Source organism: Aspergillus fischeri, genomic scaffold, assembly GCF_000149645.3.
Source record: "Aspergillus fischeri NRRL 181 1099437636244 genomic scaffold, whole genome shotgun sequence".
Lineage (NCBI taxonomy): Eukaryota > Fungi > Ascomycota > Eurotiomycetes > Eurotiales > Aspergillaceae > Aspergillus > Aspergillus fischeri.
Window position 1 is genome coordinate 498,745 of NW_001509774.1, and position 22,607 is coordinate 521,351.

The window sequence follows — 22,607 nt, forward strand, 5'->3', positions numbered from 1 at the left end:
CCATATCATTGTAATACTATTGCTGAGCAGTCAATTGTTATGTGCGCTTGTTATGCACTACAGATGCGCTCCTTCCTCACCCGTTCACGGCATGCCTTTCCGAGGCCGATCGACTACTCCGTACAAGTATATCAGATTCAGGCAGGCAACATTTCATTATCTTTTGAAACAAACAGCGACTCTACTATGACCCCTACTTCAATAATATACTTTCAATAACCTTGGTGTGCTGTATCAAGGCCTCATCCTTCAGCTTTCTGCCGATGATCTGCACGTGGCATGGTGCACCTTCGACTTCTTTGGGCTTGTCTGGATTTCCCATTAGTTACAGTTCTCTGGGAGAAGATAGAGTACTTACACGCTGGGGAGTACTGGACATCTCTCACAAACTCGGCGTCGGCAGCCTCCTCAGCCTTGCAAAAGGGAAGAACGCAAGATGGATACTAACAAGTCAGCGACGTTCCTACATCAGGTTGATTAAACTTACGTCGAGCAAGTTACAGAAGACAGTATATGGTGGCTTCCCGTATTCATCGTGAGGAGCGGCACAGCTCTGGTAACCCGGACCGATGATAACATCCAGCTGATGCTCGAGGAACGTCTTTCGCCCCTCCGCCATCACTTCGCCCCACGTCACGTTCATATCGAACAGTTCTCGCAGCGTCGGCTCCGGTCCGGGCTCATCGACATTATATGTTACGCGTAGGGAGGGGATGGGGGGCTCGCCGCTGTCGGAGATTTTCTTCAAAGCCGTCCGGTCGGGATCCATGTTGAAGTATCGGAAAGATAATTCACAGGCATCGGAAATGCTAGGCAATTTCCCGGTCAGATCGACAATACGATGACCGGCCGCGGCGAGTTTCTGCGCGGCGAGCGCCAGAGTTCGCTGCATGGGCGGATGAATCGGGTACTTGGGGTCCTCTGCCATGACGCCGATGGTGAGCACATCCTTTGCGGGCGCATCACACCACGGGAAACCCACCACGCCGTCGTCGAGATCCTCAGGCTGTGAGTCAAACACGGTCCGGAGGAGGAGTTCGGCGTCCCTGAGGGAATGGCACAACGGCCCTGCTACGGCCGTAAGTCCTACCATCCCGACTCGGCCGGCGAAAGTTTGGCCCCCGCATGGCACGCGGCCAACAGAAGGCTTGAAGCCGGTTGTCCCGCAGCACAGCGCCGGGATGCGGATGGATCCTGCAATGTCGGTGCCGATGCCCAGCACCGAGCCGCGAAGGGCAATCAGAGCACCCTCACCCCCTGTGCTTCCACCCGCTGTGAGGTTGCGGCGGTACGGGTTCAGGACACGGCCAAAGACGTTGTTATGCGAGTCTGCCGTCATCATGGTCTGCGGAATATTGGTCTTGACATAGAGAACAGCACCGGCGGCGAGGAGGACATCCACCAGCGCCGAATTTGTGGTTGGAGCCGGACGGTCCAGGTAGGATACAAACCCAAGAGAGGTCGGCACGCCAGCAACGTTGAAGCAATCCTTTAGGCTGATGGGAAGGCCATGAAGGGGTCCGATGGTCTGTCCTGTGGCCGTCAAATGATCATCCAATTGCCGAGCTCGGGCGAGTGCTTGGTCGAAGAACGTTTCGGTAAGGCAAAAGGTAAGTTGCTGGGCTATAGCAGCACGTTTGCAAAAAGCTGTTGTGACTTCCACAGCACTGAGCTCTTTTGACGCCAGCTTCTGCAGGAGATCAGTGGCGTCGTAGTTTTCGGTGATGTCGAGCTCGCGAGCAGAAAGAATACCGCACTCTGTGGGAATGCCAAGAACATTGGACTCGTTGGAAATGGCATTCAGGGTATCTGAAGAGAGTCTCCATTCTTGAGGGATTTTGCTGGCAGCTTCAGACTGCTTAAGCTGGGCTTTTTGTTGCCAGTCGACGATGGTCATTGTGAGATGCTGTGGTAGAATGGTAGAGATCGACAAGCAAGGAACCCAGAACTCACCGAGGTTTATATATCTTTGTCTCCATTGTCCTGTGCCGCAATACAATCGCAGGCGTGAGGGGTAAATGAATCCATCAAATCGGACTCGGTAATCAGCCAGAAGATAACCCAATCTGGCCAATCAAGCACTGTTGCGCAACAGACTTGGGGTTGCTATATAAGAGCTGAATAACAGCATGTGACTGACATTCTAAAATGCTAAAGTACTGCTTATTCTTTCACGAGAAGCATGAGGTGCATGTGACAGGCGTTGACGGCCTCTACAAATCAGGGCAACATCTCTCAGCTCCTCCCGGTACTTTATGGACTCGTTCAAATTTTGGTCTCCGATGGGAACATAAATCTTTGCCCAGCGGTTCCCAGTCCGCATGATCGTGAGGGCGGGAAGCCATGGCCATGACAGGCTAGAGATTTTTAGTAGTTGACAACTTCTCCGGTAGAGTGGTTCGAGATTACAACATGATATCTGCCTGTTGATTATAGCTGTTCATTGAATATAGCATCTATGAAACTGCGATAGTCTAATATCACTGGCCTTCAGCTTGGGGCAACTTTGCCTGTCGGGACTTGATGGCGGACAACTGCCTGATAAAGAGTACCACTAGACGAAGCAGACCACTTGACAGCAAGGTACTAGTACAAATGATCTAGCGATAGACTACCAGCTTGGGAGCAAACTCCTTCTCTGATATCTGTCGCTGTCGCGTGTATACACCTCGTTCTAGAAATATGGTCCGGCCTGGTGCTGCGGCTGATCAGCGATATTTGCGCGCTGCTTCTCCGCATTCCCCGGATTCTGGGCTTAGTACTGATATCGCTTCTCCATAGTCATCCATTTGCATCAATGTGTATCGTGTAATAATGAAAAAGCGACATGTACATTACGTCAGTAAATTCATAAATATGGCCCCAAATGTAGTGAAAGGCATGTGTGGGTAGTAGTAAGATGTGATGTAGCAGTAGTAGTAGTATTCAAACCCATGCAGCAACCCTCTCCGAGGGAGCAGTTATGCCGACAGAGTCGCCTCATTGAACTGACGTCCTAAGCCAGGATACACCCTTTCCAAAACAATCAAAATGCTCAAAAAACCAGACTGGGTATCTTATACATGTGCTTCCCTAACGCCAAAACCAGCAAAGAGGAAAAAATCACAAATTCTGGAGCTGCTAATGGCCCTCTGATTGGTTGCTTGATGTGGTCATCTTCTCGGTCGGCGACAGACTGCCCTTGGACTGATGTGAGCGGACCTCCAAATCCTTCTGTTGGCGACTTCCCCGGCTGTCTTTGGCGCTGGCTGGGCGGGGCGAGACCTCGGTGTCACGAAGGCGAAGATGAGCCGTTTCCCGTTTGAACTTCTCTGAGTCGACCTCCCATTCCAGTTTGGTATGTTTCCCTTCAGAGTCATCATCAAGAAGCGGCTCTGCTCTCGTGAACGAACCAGGCTGCAGCGCGCCTGTAACCAAGTCGCGTATCATCTTCCGAACACTTCCCGCGTCTTCGGCGGGGCGTTTGGCGACCGTGCCTTTCTTCTGTTGAAACTCGAGCTGCGTGATCCGATCATGGAGAGCGTCTGTATCCACGCCAAGATGACGGCCCAGCGAACACATGGCGGCAAACGGATTAGACTCAATAGCCCGGTCAAGTTCCCCGTCAATAGAGTGAAAACGGGACGAAGTGTCGGAATCACTATCCGAATCGGAGGAGTCGTAAAGCTCTCCACGGTCGACGAGCCGAATGGTCGCTTTCTCGAGATTGTAATGCTTGAGCAGTGTCTTCAATTGGTTCCCTTTCTTATGTTAGCAAGGTGAAGACTCCAATAGAGTGTGACAATCACGTACAGTTCTTCCGATCTTGCAGTCGATAGAGTCTAAGAGCCGTTTTGGGAAAACACTTTGGAACTGGGACTGGTTGATGAAAGGAGTCGTACACAGGGATGGCTTGTATCCTTTGGTTAAGGTGGGCCACCTTGAAATTCGCAAATGTTGCTTCGAAGATCGCAAATGATGTTTCCAAGGTGTCAATCTTGTCAAGCTTCTGCGATATTTGGTCCATCTTCTCATAAACATTGCGGAACTCCCTCTTGATGCCCTTGTCCCGAGCCTCATTGTCCTTTATTAGATCGCCAATCCTTTCGTGGACCCTGCCGAATTCTTGCCTAAGGGCTCGGTCGCGAATCTCGAACTGCTCGTCAAGTCGCTCCTGTAGTCTCGGAGACTGTTGCTGAAGTGTTTCTTCCCTTTGTTGGACCATTTTGATGATGAAATGATAATTCTCACCTCATCATTGCATGCTCGAGTTTGGTGTAGATAGAGAAGGCTGATGATGAAAGCGGCAGGTGGACGAATGAGTCAGGTGCCATCCCTCCGTCTGACTATGGTCACGTGGTGCTTATCGTGTGGCTGAGCATCCACTCTTATCACTCAGCACCGCCGCATTTCAGCGTCTTCAGCCTCGCGTCAACAAACACAAACCACTTGTATTGCGCAGCGACATGCCATATCAATTTCTACCAGAAACATATCATATTGTTCTCTCAAGAGACTATGGAGTGTGCGTCTTATCATACTCATCCCCTCTGTATAATGCACCGTCTGTGCTTTGTCTTGTAAGACCTTGATCAGCTCCTTGGGTGATATATATACCCGTGTGATTGTTGAGTCTAGGAAAGCCTTCGTCTTCTGAGCTTTCGTCCTACTAGATCTCCTGGCATATCTGAGAAGATTTCGAAAAATGTCTTCGGAACAAACATGCTCCCATTCTTCCATACGTTCCGACTCCTCCCCTCATGCTGCCGAAGTAGGTTATAAACAACGAAGTCTGAAGCAAAGGACTGCGGCCGTGAGACTACCAGGATCCCCAGCCCCATATGGCAGTATTGATCCAACCATATTTCCGGCTCCGTTGGTTTTGCCTGGTGATGACCTGGCACTGGACCCCGGGTACCCACCGCAGTCTTTTCTGGAGTGGTTGGACGAGGAGGATCGCAACAAAGTCACTTCGGACAGAAAGACAGTCTATGTTGTTGCGCCACCTGAATATGACGAAGTTGCCTATTTCGCGCAGGCATGGACCTCTCCTAGAGTGGGCAAGACCCAGCATCAGCTAGTAGCGCCTAATCCAGAAGATATCGTCGGTTACCTGGCGGCATTCTACCATGGGGTGCCCGTTAAGCTTCTTCGAGTATCGGACTTTCGATTTCTTCCTTGGGATGCTCAAAAATCCACAACCTCACCCCGCTTCATTGGTTTAGCCGTTTCGGACGAGTGCATTGGTATCCGGACGCGTGCATGCCCAGACAAACTTTACCCTCGTCAATTGAACCTCGATGATCTCCTAGATGTTGCGATAAGCATACTTCCCAAGGATGCGTATGCCTTGTGTCTTCTGGTGAACCATGATCTCTATGAGGACGCTGATGATACGTTCGTCTGCGGACGAGCATACGGTGGAAGCCGCGTCGCAGTGGTCTCCAGCGCCAGGTATTGTCCGACCCTGGACGAAGTTCAGTCAGTAGAGCGAGAGCATTCGTGGCCAGCATCACATTGTGACGACTACATCCGACAATCCAGCTCCTCCTACGTGGCGAGTACCAAAAGGCGGAAGACCGCCAGCGAATCGTCATCCTTGGCTACTGCACCATTAACAGCCGCGTTATCTGCATTGTCTTCCCTCCCAAATATCGATTCATCACCACGGTTATTATCATCGCTCTGGCTTTCTCGAATGTGCCGCACTGCAAGCCATGAACTAGGTCATTGTTTTGGTATTGACCATTGTGTATATTACGCATGCATCATGCAAGGAAGCGCGTCTCTGTCAGAAGACACGAGGCAGCCGCCCTACCTCTGCCCAGTTGATTGTGCAAAGCTTGTACATGCAACGGGAAGCACAGCTCAGGAACCATACCTCGCACTGCTGGAGTACTGCAATAAAGCGACGAATCGTGAAACGCATTTCTTCACCGCGTTTGCTGCTTGGTTGACTACGGCTCTCAGTACAGTCACAAGATAGCCTTTCTCCCCCGGGATTCCATAGCCCGGCGAATCTCCCAACGGGTTTGTTGACTGACATCACAGGAGTTACTAACATTGGTTCACATGTACCGGAATATGCTGCCGTCGACGCATACTCACGGGAATTTCGAGTTGATTGGCTGCTGGCCTTAAGTAGGAAGTGCCATGCGTCACATCTAACATCGATTCACAACACTGCGACTCAAAATCCGACGCTCGATACCTACGAGGACTATAACGTGCTCTTTTGGTGGGGTATAATTCTGACGTATTCTGGCGGATCGTTGGGTCTTCGCGAGAGGAGCTGCTGGATAGTGGTGGCTCTGATCGCAAGCTGCTGTTCGGGCGATTGACTGATTGTTGCTTGCGCTCACTTGCGCTCTACATAGTACAATCAAAACACAATGTTCATCTCGAATGCGATTTTCTTGGTCCTTTGATTGCCAAGCATAGACCAACCTCAAACATAGCATCATTGCGGGATGGTCGAAATGTTACCCGATTCGGAAATGGTTGCGAACGCTAAATTGGTGGACCCTTGTTAGACCTCCCCAAATTATCGGTCTTCTGGGTCATTCAGTCGATGTGAGATGGGTTAGTTCGAGCACTCCCCTCTTATTTCAACAATCTGGTTATGGGATTGTGAGCCCTGGCCGGGATTCTGCTGCCTCGCAGGGTATCCCAAGCAGTTCCAGTTGATGCCTGGTTATTTGCCTACTTCGTACGCAAACATATCATTCTCAACGAGGGTAATTCATCAGAATCGACGTGTTGATAAGCTTGACCTCCGAGGTATGTTCATACCTCAAGCGGGGTGGTTCGTTGTGGAGAGTGACATACTCTCATCAAGCCTCACATGCTGATCGTCCACAGTAGCTCGCTACGGATTAGTCTCCAGATCGAGGGGCTTGATCTTCCATTCATATGTGCAAGAGATTTTGTTGGGAATAAAGATCCACATATACTGACGTTGTGGGATGTTGCTAGTCTCTTCACATGTTCTAGTATCTCTCGATTGCCGATGACCTGTAATCGAAGCCGACAAACCTATTTAAAGGTGCAGGTCCTCGCTCAGGCTTCCTACGGATTTTCAAAGCCCTCGCAACCATCGCAGCAATGGAGACCAAAGGTAACCCTAAAGATTCGATGAAGTCCACCTGGCGTACTGCCAGCAAGGATACCTGGAGCCTCGGACACTGGCTCATTCATATACTCAACGCCTACCCTCTAGAACTCGACAAAGAGGTACCGGTGCACTCCAAGAATGAACCAATCCCATTCATGCCACAGTGGTCGCTCAATCTATGGGTTATTTTCTACTCGTCCCTACCACTGTTGTTTCACCAGGCCTATGCATGGTACACAGGGCGCAACCTGGGTCCTTTAGCCACCTTTAATCTGTATATGTTTGCCTTCAATGCGATCGTCATCTACCAGGTACACATACTCCGGCGACTCGGTCACATATACGGCTTCCTGGATGGCGACAAACATGAACGAGACGGTGTTCCCGACGTCGGGGTTGGCAAGGTTGTGGCCTCGGTGTACAAAACGACCGGTTCTCGCTTGGCGCTATCGGTGTACTTCTCCTATCAGACAAGTCAACTTCCTTCACAGATGAACTGGTACTGGTTACCTGTTGAGGTTGGACTGTACGGGATCGTGCTCGACTTCTGGTTTTACTGGTACCATCGTCTCATGCACGACGTCAGCTTCCTCTGGAAGTATCACCGCACTCATCACCTCACCAAGCACCCCAACCCTTTGCTCACGGCATACGCGGATCACGAGCAGGAGTTCGGCGACATGGTGGGTGTACCGATGATGACCTACTTTACTCTGCGGCTGCTGGGTCTCCCGATGGGCTTCTACGAGTGGTGGATCTGCCATGAGTACGTTGTTTTTGCAGAGGTGTTCGGACACAGCGGTCTGCGCTTGCATCTGACCGTCCCGTCGCCCCTCAGCTGGCTAATGCAGTGGCTCGATGCGGAAATTGTCATTGAAGATCATGACTTGCATCATCGGAAGGGCTGGAGGAAGAGTCACAACTATGGCAAGCAGACTCGTCTTTGGGATCGGATCTTTGGAACCTGTCATGAACGTATTGAGTCTGCGGCTGAGAATGTGGATTATGTGAATACCGCCAGGATGCCATTGTTTTGACTTGGATCAGGACTACTCAGAGAGTCTGAGTTAGGCAAACGGGAACAGACCTGTGAAGCTGAATTAGAAATTCCCTGTATATAGTTACTGCTATTCTGGCAGAGGACAAAGCATGACCCGAGCTTGATGAATATATGTCAATGAAACCTTTTGAACCAGATCTTCCTCAGCCTTGTCTTTTGTACTAAAGATTGACAAAGCTTCAGATCGTAAGATTATGTGGAGGCATTATACGGATGTTCTCAGCACTACCTTATAACTCAAAACATTATTGTTAGAAATAGAGGTGCTACCAATACTCCAACAAATACCCGAACTCTTAGTCCCTTGCTTCAACTCAACATCTATCGCACAATGTCTTGTATCAATATCTACAGAGTACTTCGTAGAGTGTCAGATTCAGGTGCGGAAACATTTCAAAGTGCGGGCAGTAAGAGGATCCGCATTCCAACTGCACGTTACAAATCGCCATTGGTCGAAGAATCGGTTTTCGTCCTGTTCTCCCTTGTACGGAGTAATCCAATCCCCATATGTCTGTGGCAGCGTCACTGTCAGCTCTAGCGGCCGAGTGGCGTCAGCCCCCAGCCTAGTCTAGTATGAGTAGATACCATGGTAACCTGATACGCAGGACAATTGAATATATATATCCATTTCACTATCGAGATATGTGATATCCTTCCTCGATTGTGAAATTCACAGCGTATCACTATCATGTCCGCCGGAGCCGAAACGCTACAGCAATTCTTTCCCGCGACATCCCGGCCGCTGATATGCAATGCACCGATGGCGGGAGCGACAAATGCCAGAATGGCAGTAGCAGTAACCAAGGCTGGGGGATTAGGTACGAGATAAGCAGACAATATAGAGAAGACGACTCATTAATCATCCAGGTCTCATTGGCGGCGGAGCTGACTTCACTTCGTCATCCCCGGAGCTGGCAAATCTCCGGCAACAATTGGTCTACGCTAGGGAGCTCTTGGGTATCGTCGACTCGAATACACTACTACCCATTGGGATCGGCTGTCTCACAATGAAATCCGACACGTGGAAGGATAACTTTGTCCAACTTGTCAATGAATATCGACCTGTAGCGGTCTGGCTGTTTGCGTACACCCACCGATCGCAGCACGCGGAGCTTATTCAGGCACTGCAGAACACAGGCAAGGATTGGGGACTCAAAGTGATTGTTCAGGTTGGCACGGTGGAGAGTGCTAGAGAAGCCATCGACGATGGGGCCGATATTCTATCTGTTCAAGGATCCGATGCCGGAGGCCATCAATTCAAGCAGGGGGCTAGTCTGATGACCTTGCTTCCGGAGGTAGCGGATATGGTAAGGAGCGAGTATCCAGAGAAGAACATTCCACTGCTGGCAGCTGGAGGAATCATGGATGGCAGGGGAGTCGCAGCTGCCTTGATGCTAGGTGAGGCCGAGGCATTCAACTTGATCGCTGCGGATCCGAGATAATAGCACCACGTCCGTCCAGGCGCAAGTGGAATTGTGATGGGGACAGGAGTGAGTTGGTTCACAGCTGGATGTAAACAATACTGACTGTTCTTAGTTTTTATGCACAACGGAATGTCCTGTCTCGGACCAGATCAAGGCCACTTTGATTGCCACTCAAGATGGCGCTTCGTCCACTTTGAAGTACAATTGCCCTCATCCTAGAGGTGAATAGTCACGATGACTGATTGCTGCTAGATCCCGCGTACATGATGAGATTCAAGGCAAGGCTGAATTCTGGCCGAGCCAATATTCCGGGCGCGCGATTGTGTCTGAGGTCCATTGGAAATGGGATGATGAGTTGAACAAGAACAAGGAACTGGACATGGTCAGAACACCTTCGTCTATCATTTGGGCGTAAGATCTTCCCTTGTTGTCTCGAATTCTGTACAGCTCTTACAAGCTTTATAGTGGCGCTGGAGTTGGACAGATTGGATCTGTCATCGATGCCGGCACTTTGGTGACCAAAACACAGGCACAGGCCAGGCAGTTGATTCAAGCATTCAAAACTTGAGCCAAGGTCTCCATTCTTAGTTATTTTTATTACAAGCGTTTAATATAGTGTTTCAGTTTGCTGTGCCAAGATGACTGCGGATAAACAACAGGGTAGAAAGCCCAGTCTAAGATCTGCATAGTCTGCCGAAAATGGTCCGTTGCATTAATGGGGCCGCTAGCACGCTGCTATGTTCTGGCGAATGATCTTAACTGGCGCGATCCGCCGTTGTATCCTTGAATCAGCTATAATCTACGGTCTACCTTAGTGCTGATCCAATGATGCCTGGGTATGATATGATAGGATGCAGAGCCAAGCCTAGACGCTCAGCCTTGACGCTGATGTGAGCTCGCCTATTAGCCCGATTTTTGTCGCCTGACAAATTCCGCGATTCCCTCTGAATATCAATATATTATCTCTCTCGCGGACATCCCATCTATGGACCGACAGCTGTCAACTATCATCCCTGGCCATGGCGCAAACCGGTCCAAATCTCGTGTCTGAAAGTGACTCTACTTTGCTGCGGCACAAACCAAAGTCTACACGCCCACAAGGAATTACCTCTCACCGAGCTGGAATCGCATGGAGCTGGTTCCTCATCACCGTCCCCATTTCCGCACTGACTGCTGTCTTCCTGGCGCTGGTGTTCCATTACCGGCTCTACCATGGCGATCCCCCGTTTCCAAATCTCCGCTTACCCTCTGCGGAGGATGAGAGGAATGTGTTCTACGTTAACCTGAGCTCGAGCGTGATCCTATTCAGTACGTCCTGGGCCAGTTCCGTGGCTCCCATGTTGTCCGGCTTTGTGATCGTCCTCGCTTCGTTTCCAATCGCGCGTCGATTATCCCGGGACATCCAGCGGGGTCGTGCAGATGGCTTGCCCACACCGTATCAGCTGTCTTTGACTTTGAAGTTCATTGATGGAAGTCTTCTTGGTGCAATGTGGGATTGGGTCTGTTATCTTCTGTCCCCGAATAACGGGGGTGAACGGCAGACGCCGCCTCTCAGAGCAGCGTCGACGGTTGCTGTACTTGCAACCCTCCTAGGGTATGTCCATCTCTCCAGTTCTACTTGACATTTCTGATTGACTCTGGCCAGACTGCTTGTAACCGCTGCGGACACCTGGCTCCATTTTACAACGACCACCGTGCCCTTTACTCGGGTATCCTCAATCACTAGTCGTACAGATTACAGCTTCGGCCTTTTGCCCCAGTGTCTCAAAGGTAACAACTCTGTGGCAGCACAGCGGGTCGACGCGACCGGCCCGGTTTGTAGCGTCTCATTAGCCGTCACAGGCTCCTTTCTTGCAAATGCCACAACCTCCCTCCAAGTGATGAACAACGTCTCCGATCAGGCAACGGTATACACATACGTCGAGCAGCACAAGACGTCCTACACATACCTGGGGGTCCCCGAAACTGCATCCCTGCTCACTCGAGACTTCACAGCCAAGACGTACGGTGCTAGAACGCAGTGCCAGCTAATCTCGTCGAAATGCGTCTTGCAAAATGTAGCCTCGTCAGTCAAATTCAACTGCTCCGCTGATTTTGCGGGGTTCATCAACTCACCCACTCTGCAGGCGGCGTTCTTCGAGGATGAAAGCATGAGCAAAAACCTCAGGGGGAAGATGGTATCCAACTTCGGCACCGGCAATCCGTATTACTTCGCCCTAGCGTCCATGGTGAACCTATCCGGAGGAAAGACGCCGAATTCCACCGAGTTTGTGCAAAGTCTCCACGGCGTCCCGACCTATGTCCTCGGCTGCAACACGACCATCTACGATATCGAGTACGACCGCCTCAACAACACCGTGACCCGTTTCCAGCCCACGGCTAGCAACACCTCCGTCAGCAACATCTGGCAGACGAGCATTTCGCAGACCCAAGATTGGTTCCCCTTCTTCCAGCAGGCCGTTGGCACGGCCGTCTTCAGCGATACGGCCGAGGAGTTCGCGGAAAAAGTCGCCCTGGCTCTTAGCAAAGCGTCCATCGCCCTTGGGGCAGACGCACTAGGCGCACAGCCGGCGCTGGCCGCCCAGGAACGAGACACGTTGCTCGTGGCACGCATTCCTGCGGCCCCGCTTGTCACCATGGTTGTGGTCTGTCTTCTGTATGTTGTCTGCGGCTTGGTTCTTACGGGGATCGCGGCGTGGAGTGCCCGAAATGGAGTCCCGGATGTGCAGGCCCGGCTTTCCATCGCGGGTCTGGTTGCGGACCGGTTCGAGGAACCTGGTTTGCGGAGCGACACCAATTCTGTCGAGAAAATGTTCGCCGAGAATGCGGGGAAAGAGAGCAAAAGGATAGCCATCGAGTCGGTGGATGGAGTTGGGGTTTATAGATATACAACCTGGCAGAAGCCAGAAGGTTCGGCGTCTGAGTGGTGATAGCATATTCAAAGATTAGTTTCCTGGAGACTACTTCAAATAGACTATATTATTCCTAATTTTCATACTTCATAGTTCTCCTCTTGATGATTGGGGAGAAGTGCTAGTAGACGTTACTAGGAGCGCGCAAATGATTATAAATCCTAGTCCTATTTGTTTACCTAGAGCCCCAAGGTTGATGCTAACTTTGCCAGAAGATGACAGGAACGACCTGCCTGCTAGATACCTTTACTAGTGTGTCGTCCCTGCCTATAGAAGACAAACGCCCAACTCCGCCATCCTAATGCGTAATGGTGACCTTACTTAGTCTGAGATAAATTTCGTGCCAACATGAACCCTAAATCAATGCATGAGTTCGTCGATCTGTTTGACTAACTCCTGAAAGCGGATCGGCTTCGACAGGAAGAGGTCAATGCCGGAATTAAAGGCCTCCTGCCGCACCGGGGCGCTGCCCAACCCCGACAGCGCGATGACCGTCGTGGGTTTGAAGCACGAATGACCAGCATTGGTGCTTCCTTCGCGATGCATCTTCTCGAACAGGCGGATTTCCCGCGTCGCCTCGAGACCGTCCATGACCGGCATGGAGATGTCTAATTTGTTAGTTAGATAGCATCAGTAGTAATAGGACCACTCACCCATGAGAACAACAGGGATGTACCCGACATTCGTTTTGTATACTTCCAGAGCCTCGAGCCCATTGGAGGCCGTATGGTAAGGGAACTTGGCCTTCTTCATGAAAGCCACCAACAGCTTCAGATTCACGTCATTGTCGTCCACCAATAGGACGGAGGGAACTCTCTTGGTTGCCTCTATCGTTGATACTTCCATAGCAGGATCATCAACATTAGTGGTAGTCACTGAAACTATGGCCTTCTCCGGCGTCAAAGAGAAGTCGACCCGCGACACATTCTCACTGTGCCGCCTAGGTTTGCTCGCTTGAGCCGCGGTGAGAAACGCAGTGTCGAGCCCGCCAGCCGTCATACAAGACGGCCGTTCCCTTTGGCGCTTGAGGCAAGCCAGAAGTGAATTGGCCATCTTGGACGGTCCGCATGGCTGGCTGATAAACTCGTAGATCGACGTCGACGGTCGCTGACTCGCGGTGGTTGATAGCTTTTGCACCATCTGAGGCGTCGAGCAAATGACGATCATCGGCGGGCTGCGCGAGTCACTCTCAGCCATTGTGACCTGCCGACAAATCTGATCCACTTCGTCCAGGTTGGCTTGTCGCACCAAATATAGGTCGTACACCTGCTGATCCGACACGTTCGACGAGACAATGCCGACTTCCATCCCGAAATGCCCCTTGTACATTCGAAGGAGGGACGAGCGCAAGAGAACCAGTGCCTCATCCTCTTGTTGGGAGGAAGATCCAAATCCGATCAGTCCAATCGACTTGCCACGTACTCGGTCTTTTGCTTTGCGGATAATACTGGCGTCGCGTTCGTTATCCGCCACCTCTGCCTGAGGAGTGCGCGGTAGATCCATCGTGACCGTCACCTCAGTCCCAATACCCTTAGTGGAGGTTATATCAACTTTGCCACCAAGTGATACCACAGTCTGATGGACAATGCTGAGGCCCAAACCACTCCCCGGCGAGAGAGGGTCTTCCTGCGAGAATGGCTTGAACACATTGCTCTGTAAATATTGCTTGTCGATGCCCTGTCCGGTGTCTTTGACGGTCAAAGTTACACTCCCCATGCCCTCCCGTGTCCCATCTCCACGAGCCAGTCGTTTCATCTTAGGGTTGGACGGCGTCAAGCTGCACCTCAACGTCACAGAGATGTAACCCGACTGTGTGTACTTGAGGGCGTTACCGAAGAGGTTCATGAGGATCCGACGCCATGCACCGGCCTGTGTTTCAAACAGCCATTGCACACCGGGCTCAACATCGTAGATGATGGTGAGTGCTTCATTAAAAGCAGAAAGCGGTCGCTCTGTAGCACCTTTCATAATTAAATCTCCGTCGCTATCCCGCGCAGGAACCTGTGGAGCTGGCCGGGCAACGAGCCCCCCCTTGGCGGAAAAGCAATGACCAGCAAAGACACTGTCCACAACTTCTTCCAGCACGGCATCCAGCTGAACATCTGAGATCAGATTGACCACCCCAAAGCCGGGCTTATCTTTGGAAGCGATGCGTGCAGGCAACCCCGGCCGCCGGCGAGGGGTGTGCTTCGACTTGAACCGGGACGATCGGGATTTGCGAGTGAACTGGTTGATCTTCGCAAAGTCCAGCATATTGTTGATGATGTCCAGCAGCGACCGACCGCAGTGCTCGATGGTATTGACCAGAGCTACCTGAGCGGGTGTCATCGTGGAATCGGTCAGTAATTCCGTACTGCCCAGAATGCCATGAAGGGGACTGCGCAATTCATGAGAAATGCTTCCAACGAGAGTGGCGTGCGCCTTGTTCGCCAACTCGATATCCAGCCGATGGATCTCCGCCATAATGCTGTTGGAAAAGGCGTACAGATAAGCCAACTCGCCTGTCAGACTGAAGACGCGCGGCGCAGCCGTCCACACAAAGAGCCCTGAAAACCAGCGATTTCGCCGTGAGTCCCAGAGAGGGAACATGGTCACACTGCGGGCCGCAGGGAACACTTTGATCAGGGTCTTGTTTTCTTCCTTGAGACTCAATCGCTCCCGCTTTCTCTGTTTCCAGTGTCGCTGAACCTTGGAGCCCTCGTCACGACGATAAACGATCTCTCGAGAGACGTAGCTTGCGGAGGCACTGTCGCTTCCCTCGCTAGACGACACCCCACCGTTCTCATCGATATTGAAGATAGCACCGCGGGGATAATGGCGGAGGAGGGATCGAAGAAACGATTCTCGCATTGGCCCGGTCAATTTCTCGGAATCATCTTGCGCCGTGGAGTATCCCAACACTTCACACACGGCCGAGTCGTCCGTCTCGGTTGACGAGTGTCCGGTAGTCGGATTGTCACTGTCACTGCTGGAATTGGCGTCACCTGTGCTGCTACTGCTCTCCATGTCCGACTGGCGACCGTCCGAGTTCCGGACCAAAGTCGCGTAAGAATTGACACTGGCGTCGAAGAAAACAACGCCCTCCACCTCTAAAGAGTCGCGCAGAACACGAGCCGCGCGTGAAATGATCTCTCTGGTACCAGACGCCAGGGTGATCTCCGGTTGACGGTGGTGATTGGGCGTGGAGGAGATTCGAGGTCGTTTCTCAGACTCCTGTCCTTCGTGAGATCCTGTCAAAAGAGTTTAGAGATGCTTCTGTTCAACGCCGTCAGCAGGATAGATGGCGGTACCTGATGGAGATGCAGCGGCCTCCCCTTGATGGCTTCGTTCCTTGAGGGGGGAGCGACCGTCCGCCAGTGTTGGGTGATGCCGTCGCGTCTGTGGGATAATGTTCTGCGGGTTCTCTGACTCCTGTTCCTCATCCTCATCGTGCGTGTGTACGGGTCTTCGGAGACTGCTCGACGGGAACGTCGCTCCCTCGACAAAGGTTCCCAATCCTGCGATCATATTGGCCCCGCGGCGATTCTGTTCATGAGAGCGCATCATTTCCAGATGATTCATGATGGCGGCCGCGGTGTCCGTCATAAACCGAATCTCCAGCGGATCTAACCCTGCGCGAGGCTGACCGTCACTCACTGCGAATGCGCCGATGGCAATGCCCCGACGGCTCATGATAGGCACTCCAGCATAGAATCTCAGATGCGGGGCGTTCACCACATACTGTCGCTTGCTGCACCGGTCGTCCTTGGTCATATCCGGAATGACCAATGCGGTATATCCTCCATTCGGACCCTTTGGCCCGGCGTTGAGCTGATCCTCCTCGCAGCAATAGTGACAGATCCCATCTGGTTTGGGAATGACACTGCTGCCGAGCCACAAGCCATCACCATCGACATGGACCCTGTCATCTTGGAGACTTAATGTGCGAGTCGATTCAGCGAGGATATATTGCGTATGACGGTCGAAGAGGGAGATCATGCATCGTCGGGCATTCAATCGCAAAGCTCCGAGCTGCGCAAGCGCCGTCAAAGTGGTGTCTTGTGATGATTGCGGTAGCAGTTCCGCATCGATTTCGCTGCGAGGAGATGGTGGTGGCCGATGGAGGAGACCCGGACGCTGAGGCAGCTGGCAATATCTGGCACTGAATTAGATGACCCCAACTCTCCTGGGTAAGCGGATACGTGGCACGTACTTGTAGAATTCTCGCTCCTGTGCCATAGCGACCTCGGGGGAGGGTTTGCAGCCTGATGTGCTAAATTCCGAGATCTCTAACATCTCATGGCTTGTTCTTCATCTCTCTCACTAGCACATGGCTCAAGAATTCTAAGGGACGCTGTACAGGTATGAACAATTTTTTGGGGGGGGGGGGGCTAGATCTCAACAGATCGCCACTGGAAAAGGAAAACCGAAATGTTTGGTGAGAGACAATTTGATTGTTGATCAGAGGACAGGACCACCGGGGCTTGCTGGGGAATGAGAAATTGGGAAACAACTTCGAAACATGGAAGAGACAACCTGAGGCCTAAGGAACCAAGGCCACAACGTCATCATGGTACTTTGTCATTTCGATGGTGGGGTCTGATTGGCTGTCCGTTGTCGCACTAGCCGGTATCGGGAAAAATCCCTTCAACCCCACTTCACTGTCTGTGGTACAGCCAGCCAACCAGGCACAACTGAACTGCGAACCCAACAAATAAGGAGAGATACAAATGATCTCTGGTCTGGATATCAGCCATACTCAGCCATACTGGATGAATTCAATAATGGATATATCCTTGAGGTGGGTGGTAGAATAATGCACTCTGTAACGGCATTATTGGTGGGTTGGTCGCAGACCCAGCGAGTGTGGCCCCTTACCCCACCCTGTATGCCTCGGTCGAAGATGCTAAAGTCCACAACGGGAGACAACGCGAAACAACCGGGGCAGCAGTGTCAAAGAGACGAGGCCAAAAATGACAATGTCGATTGTTTCTGAGTCAGTGTATGAATGAGGGTAGGAATTGCAAATTAAAATGGTCTGCTGATCCCTAGTCTGGAGGTAGACCGGTCACAACACGTGACCATCATGCTGACAATATATTTTGCGACGAACAGGCACTCAGCAGTGAAAGACTGGATTTACTGAGGAGAGCACAGGATATCTAAAATCATTGTATTGATTTGGTATGCCCTCTCAGTAACGGTAAGATGAATCAATCTCAGACCAGAGTAGTCTGGAACAGGATCATCACTGTCAGACCCTCGCTAGTGCAGTCGATCAAATGATCCACATGTCACAGATATTCGATATTATCAATGCAACCAATACATACTGCTATCTGTCAATATAATACAAATTATCTGTTCGGTTTATCGGTAGGATCCCTTTTCAAGCACCAAAGAAAGACTGCTCAAATCCTACCACCAGTTTAGCTCCATGTAAGCCCAATTATTCTTTTAGCTGCCTTCTCAAGGTCGGTATCCGTGCTGATGTCCAATTCCGATGTTGAGAGCTACAATCCATAGGTGAGCTTCACTCCTCCTTGGGAAAAGCTATGTTGGCTTACCATTTTCATGGCCGCATCACAGTTAGTGCCTTGCAGTCGGACTACTACAGGAACCCTGAACCCTCCTAGTGCGTGTGCTGCTTGTATAATGGATTCGGCAATCATGTCACAACGAACAATGCCTTGATTCATTAGCAGTGCTTTCCATTATGCAGGAGTACACGTACCTCCAAAGATGTTGACGAAAATCCCCCGGACTTGTTGATCCCGGCTCAAAATCTCAAAGGCCTTCAGCAGTGTCTCCGTGGTTGCTTTGCCTCCAATGTCGAGGAAGTTGGCACATTTTCCGCCATGTAGATTGATCAGATCGTTAGTTGCCATTGCCAGTCCGGCGCCATTGACAATATTCCCAATGTGGCCGTGAAGCCGGATATATACTAGACCATGCTTTTGAGCCTCGTATTCATCTTCAAAGCCCGGCATGCGTTCTTCTTTACTGAAGATCTCTGGTTGACGGAACTGGGCGGCGTTATCAAAATCAAACTTGGCGTCAAGACAGACAAAGCATCCCTCAGGAGTCCGCACAAGCGGGTTCAATTCCAGGAGAATGGCATCCCTTTCCTCGAAAAGCTTGATCATCTGTCTGATTATCGATTCGATAGTTGGCATTTCCTTGTTTGTGAAGCACAACTGCTTCTGGATCCCGGCCATGGTTTCGGCAGTGATGCCCCGGGAAAGATTAAACCAGAACTTGTGCAGCTTGTCCTGGTTGGACTCGATGTTCACACCACCCTGATCAGAGATGAGGATAACCGGGCTGTATCGTTCGCGATCGAACGTCAACGAAAGATAGAACTCCTGCTCGACGTCGACTGCTTTATAGATATACAATTTCCTGACAAGAAGACCACTTGGTGGCGTCTGCTGTGTAGTCAGGTAATGACCAAGCATTCTGGACGCATTCTGAAACGCCTGTTCTGGTCTGATTTTCATGTCAACCCCCCCCGGGATCAAACGAGTTGGTCCCACTGCACTCACGTTTCTACGATGCGAATGCCTCCTTTGCCGTCACTGCTCATCTTTCCCTTGCCGCGTCCTCCAGCTAGAATTTGCGACTTGAGAACCGACGGTGCACCTGGCGAAGATCATCAACATTGTTCAATAGTTCACCGAGGGCTTACCAATCGATGACACAACTGCCTCTGCATCCCCAGGATTTGTGACCACATATCCGTGTGGTACTGGGATTGAATACTCATAATAGCACACTGAGCATCAGACCTCGATAACATTGAATAACCGAATCTTACCTGCTCGAGAAGTTTGTGGGAGTGATGCTCTAGGAGGCTCAGCTGCCGTACTTGCTGCCTGGAGGCTGTGCCGCCCTATGTGTAACAGTCAAACGAGGATTCATGACTTGAGGTTTCCGAATCCACGCACATAACGAATAAGCTGTGTGACCCGGCGGCGAAACATTTCCAATAATCAAATTTCATATATCAACAGTAGTATGGGACGGAGAGATCAGAATTTCAGAAACCCAGAGGATCAAAGCTATCCAATGAGACGAGCCTCCAGTATGGCTGTTTCAGAATCCGATTACCATCGGACCCTCTGAGACATAGTCCAAAGGTATGGTCATAGCCGTAGGCAGAATCAATCCCTGAAATAGTAAATTCCGATTCCAATTCACCTAAAAGGATTGTCGCAGAAAGTCAAGTCAGTGCCAGGTGACATAGCCAAAACAGTCACATGGGATGCGTTCTTATAGCCACACACGCAGTCTTTTTTCACTCTTTTGGTTGGACACAAGTGAGTCTGGCACTCCCATCTGTTGCAGTCCATCTATTGTGGAGATGTCAATAGAGTGTGGCAATAGTGCAACCCTCACTGGTTAAGCTTTCCGTGACGTCGATGATTATCCCATACATCCGTGGATATTAGTACACCCATTATTTTTTACAGTCGATGAATTAGAAATTGGGACTTTGCTTTCCAAGGTCGCCATAAAAAGCATCCTCGTGTATATGCCAACTCGGTGCTGCTTTTGGACCCGTCTGGTTCCTACCTAGGCTATTTCCCGGGAGGACTAGAAACAGATACATAAAACTATGCTAAATACAATGATAGTATCCTAGAGGGTTTTTACTTCCCATGGACATCAAACATTAAGAACATTGCACTTAAAAACCCAATTAGCAAATAGCTATCACTATTTTCGTTCAGCGGACCGCGTGGCTGCCGTCACTCCAGTCTTATCATTCATTGCAGCAGTAAGACGAATCTCTAGGATGCCTTGCACACAGGCCCGCTGACATGGAGAATCGCAGGAGCACCAGAATCCTTTGACCAGATCTCAATACTGTCGGACTGAGTGCCCACGTAGATCGAAAACTCCCCGTTGGCCTGCGCACCCTTACATGCCGCAGTGATATCCATTGCCTGCATGTTTTGATACGGCTCGAGCAACATGCTAGTGAAGATTTCGCCAGATTCAGGAGCATTCTCGCCATCCACTGTGTCTTCGTCCCAGTCGGAGGATAGCGCGCGGGCGACGGTTACATTCACGGCGAACGGATTAGGCCGAACGAAGGCAGGGAACTGCACAGTGCACTTTGTTGCATCGGTAACTGGGACCGGGAGCCGGAACCCAACCAGGAAGCGCACCCAGGCTAGGCCGCCTGTGCTTGCGCGGAGGGTTTTCTCGTGTCCGAGTGTGCACTTGTAGCAGTTTCTCTCTGGGCAGTCGGGGCAGCTAACAGTCGAGCGCAGGATAGTAGAGTCCTTTATGGCAGGCGCATCTTGAGCCCATGATGTCGTGATACAACTGGCAAGGGCAGTAAGCGCAGTGCAGATGGCGAGAGGAGTTGGTGTATGCATTGTATGAGGTTGTGATCCCTGTTTGATTGATTCAAGAATGAGTGGAGTTCTTGGGGACTAAGAGAGTATCGAGGCTCTTTATATGCACAACAAACTATCGAAGGGTAAGGACTGGTTGCATGAGACATATTAGAGTCACCTTCGGCATTGACTGAGTTGGTCTCAGCCAACTGGTCGGCATATGGCACAGCTTCTGAGACAAATACGAAGCATTTCTTGATTGGAGGTTATCGGCTTTGAAAATTGTCATAATTGGATGGGTTTCTCCAATTCTACGAGCACACGAAATAGAGTTACACAAGTCTTGTTCATCTGTAGAAAGTGAAGTGCAAATAGACATCATTAGTTCACAGCTAGCGGGTTGCTATTTTCGTCTATGGTATCAGCCCTATATTTCGAACTTCCAGGTTATGCTGACGCCTAAAGAGGCGTCATAATTCTCTATGGGTGTCAGTCATATGAGCCAGGTCGTTGATATACAAGTGTCGCACTGCGTCATAGGCATCTCTACGGTCAGCTGTTTGGAGGAGAGTTCCCCGACAGGGTCTTCTTTCTTTCCATATTCTTGTGGTAAGGCGTTTCTGTCAAGATACCCTACGTGATGGCGGTCAAATTCCTTCTGTCTTGTTCTTAAAACTCCCAGACTATCGCCAGTTTTGGTATGATTAATTTGTCACTGGTTGATATTGCTGGAATTTCCTGCCATGTTACTTTGCTCATATATACTGTACGATCGTCAGCATTATTTTAAAAAGGTTGCTAATCAAACTAAGCATGGTATACTAGCATTTATTCCGAGCCGTGACTGCTCCACGGCTAAAAACATAGTGATACACGTTATTTCGATGGGGGAAGGTCGACGGCTGTCAGTTTATGTCTGACAGTGAGGTTCAATACCTCAGCATAAGCTGATAAGTTGGAAATATATAACCGGTTACCCATTGTACAATAATTATGTAAGCCCATCAGTTAACTATGATAAACTGTTCGTGCTGCTTTGTGATTAGTTAAGTAGAAGTGATTCTTCCATGGCTGAATTCATTTGAGGCCGCGTGCGCTGTTATTAAGAATGCTGTTAACTACAACTTCTGTGGAGGATTTATATTGCCTTGGCCTTTTTGAGTAGTTAGATGCGTGTGGAGTGCTGGAGGGCCAGGATCTCGGCCACTGCTAGTCTCTTTGAATCCCCACTGCTACTGCTGAAGCCGCATACTGAAAGTAGAGGATTAGAGCGTCTTCTGTATGCCAATGAACCGGTCGAGTACGTGTTCAGATGGAGCATATAACGCAAATATATTGTGCTTGGTCTCTCTTATTCTCTCAGCAATCAGGAACTGCAGCTTCTGCAGTTGTCAGACAGACAACTCTGTGGAGAATTAAGCCAAAGAGCCCAAGCTTCTCATCTGACGAGCGAATTTATTGATCTACCACGTGGTCAATGTCCATCCGACAACCGGAAATCCGTCGATATCGGAGCATGTACTCCCTGGTTTGATCCTGCGAAACCGGTTTAGGTAACATGATCCACTAGGAGCTTCGGAAGGTCGCCGAATCTTATCAATCAATACTCAATTTAGAACTCTGGCCAATGAGCAGCTCGTTCCGCACGGTTGACGAGCCAAATCTGCTCATAGTTCGTCTTGGTTTCCCCCGTCCGAACCAATACAAGTGATCGGCCAAGAACAGCCCAGCTTCTAGCAACGATACTGAATGCTGGGAGTCTGGGAGTGTCCCACAACCCATTCCGTGTCC

At 50.5% G+C, this 22,607-nt stretch overlaps 9 protein-coding genes across 9 annotated transcripts; 4 read left to right on the plus strand and 5 right to left on the minus strand.

Moving 5' to 3' along the window:
- Positions 1–193: 193 nt before the first annotated feature.
- On the minus strand, positions 194–1,897 carry NFIA_045270 (putative general amidase; the record flags this gene model as incomplete). Its single annotated transcript, XM_001267604.1, has 3 exons — positions 194–309; positions 359–443; positions 488–1,897. 3 exons carry the CDS (start codon positions 1,895–1,897, stop codon positions 194–196), a joined length of 1,611 nt encoding a protein of 536 aa, XP_001267605.1.
- Positions 1,898–3,120: 1,223 nt separating this feature from the next.
- NFIA_045280 (uncharacterized protein) lies at positions 3,121–4,204 on the minus strand (the record flags this gene model as incomplete). The annotated part of the gene is made up of 2 exons (XM_001267605.1): positions 3,121–3,740; positions 3,793–4,204. 2 exons carry the CDS (start codon positions 4,202–4,204, stop codon positions 3,121–3,123), a joined length of 1,032 nt encoding a protein of 343 aa, XP_001267606.1.
- A 480-nt stretch (positions 4,205–4,684) lies between these two features.
- On the plus strand, positions 4,685–5,700 carry NFIA_045290 (uncharacterized protein; the record flags this gene model as incomplete). Its single annotated transcript, XM_001267606.1, has 2 exons — positions 4,685–5,464; positions 5,524–5,700. The coding sequence occupies 2 exons, from the start codon at positions 4,685–4,687 to the stop codon at positions 5,698–5,700; spliced, it is 957 nt and encodes a 318-aa protein (XP_001267607.1).
- A 1,383-nt stretch (positions 5,701–7,083) lies between these two features.
- On the plus strand, positions 7,084–8,130 carry NFIA_045300 (sterol desaturase family protein; the record flags this gene model as incomplete). The annotated part of the gene is made up of 1 exon (XM_001267607.1): positions 7,084–8,130. The coding sequence occupies one exon, from the start codon at positions 7,084–7,086 to the stop codon at positions 8,128–8,130; it is 1,047 nt and encodes a 348-aa protein (XP_001267608.1).
- Positions 8,131–8,841: 711 nt separating this feature from the next.
- On the plus strand, positions 8,842–10,145 carry NFIA_045310 (nitronate monooxygenase; the record flags this gene model as incomplete). The annotated part of the gene is made up of 6 exons (XM_001267608.1): positions 8,842–8,971; positions 9,021–9,551; positions 9,615–9,643; positions 9,690–9,775; positions 9,830–9,988; positions 10,043–10,145. 6 exons carry the CDS (start codon positions 8,842–8,844, stop codon positions 10,143–10,145), a joined length of 1,038 nt encoding a protein of 345 aa, XP_001267609.1.
- A 451-nt stretch (positions 10,146–10,596) lies between these two features.
- On the plus strand, positions 10,597–12,507 carry NFIA_045320 (uncharacterized protein; the record flags this gene model as incomplete). Its single annotated transcript, XM_001267609.1, has 2 exons — positions 10,597–11,171; positions 11,223–12,507. 2 exons carry the CDS (start codon positions 10,597–10,599, stop codon positions 12,505–12,507), a joined length of 1,860 nt encoding a protein of 619 aa, XP_001267610.1.
- A 342-nt stretch (positions 12,508–12,849) lies between these two features.
- Positions 12,850–16,707, minus strand: NFIA_045330 (putative sensor histidine kinase/response regulator; the record flags this gene model as incomplete). The annotated part of the gene is made up of 4 exons (XM_001267610.1): positions 12,850–13,097; positions 13,143–15,719; positions 15,780–16,624; positions 16,682–16,707. The coding sequence occupies 4 exons, from the start codon at positions 16,705–16,707 to the stop codon at positions 12,850–12,852; spliced, it is 3,696 nt and encodes a 1,231-aa protein (XP_001267611.1).
- Positions 16,708–18,001: 1,294 nt separating this feature from the next.
- Positions 18,002–18,926, minus strand: NFIA_045340 (succinyl-CoA synthetase beta chain; the record flags this gene model as incomplete). The annotated part of the gene is made up of 2 exons (XM_001267611.1): positions 18,002–18,021; positions 18,203–18,926. The coding sequence occupies 2 exons, from the start codon at positions 18,924–18,926 to the stop codon at positions 18,002–18,004; spliced, it is 744 nt and encodes a 247-aa protein (XP_001267612.1).
- A 1,335-nt stretch (positions 18,927–20,261) lies between these two features.
- Positions 20,262–20,855, minus strand: NFIA_045350 (uncharacterized protein; the record flags this gene model as incomplete). Its single annotated transcript, XM_001267612.1, has 1 exon — positions 20,262–20,855. The coding sequence occupies one exon, from the start codon at positions 20,853–20,855 to the stop codon at positions 20,262–20,264; it is 594 nt and encodes a 197-aa protein (XP_001267613.1).
- Between the last annotated feature and the right edge of the window lie 1,752 nt (positions 20,856–22,607).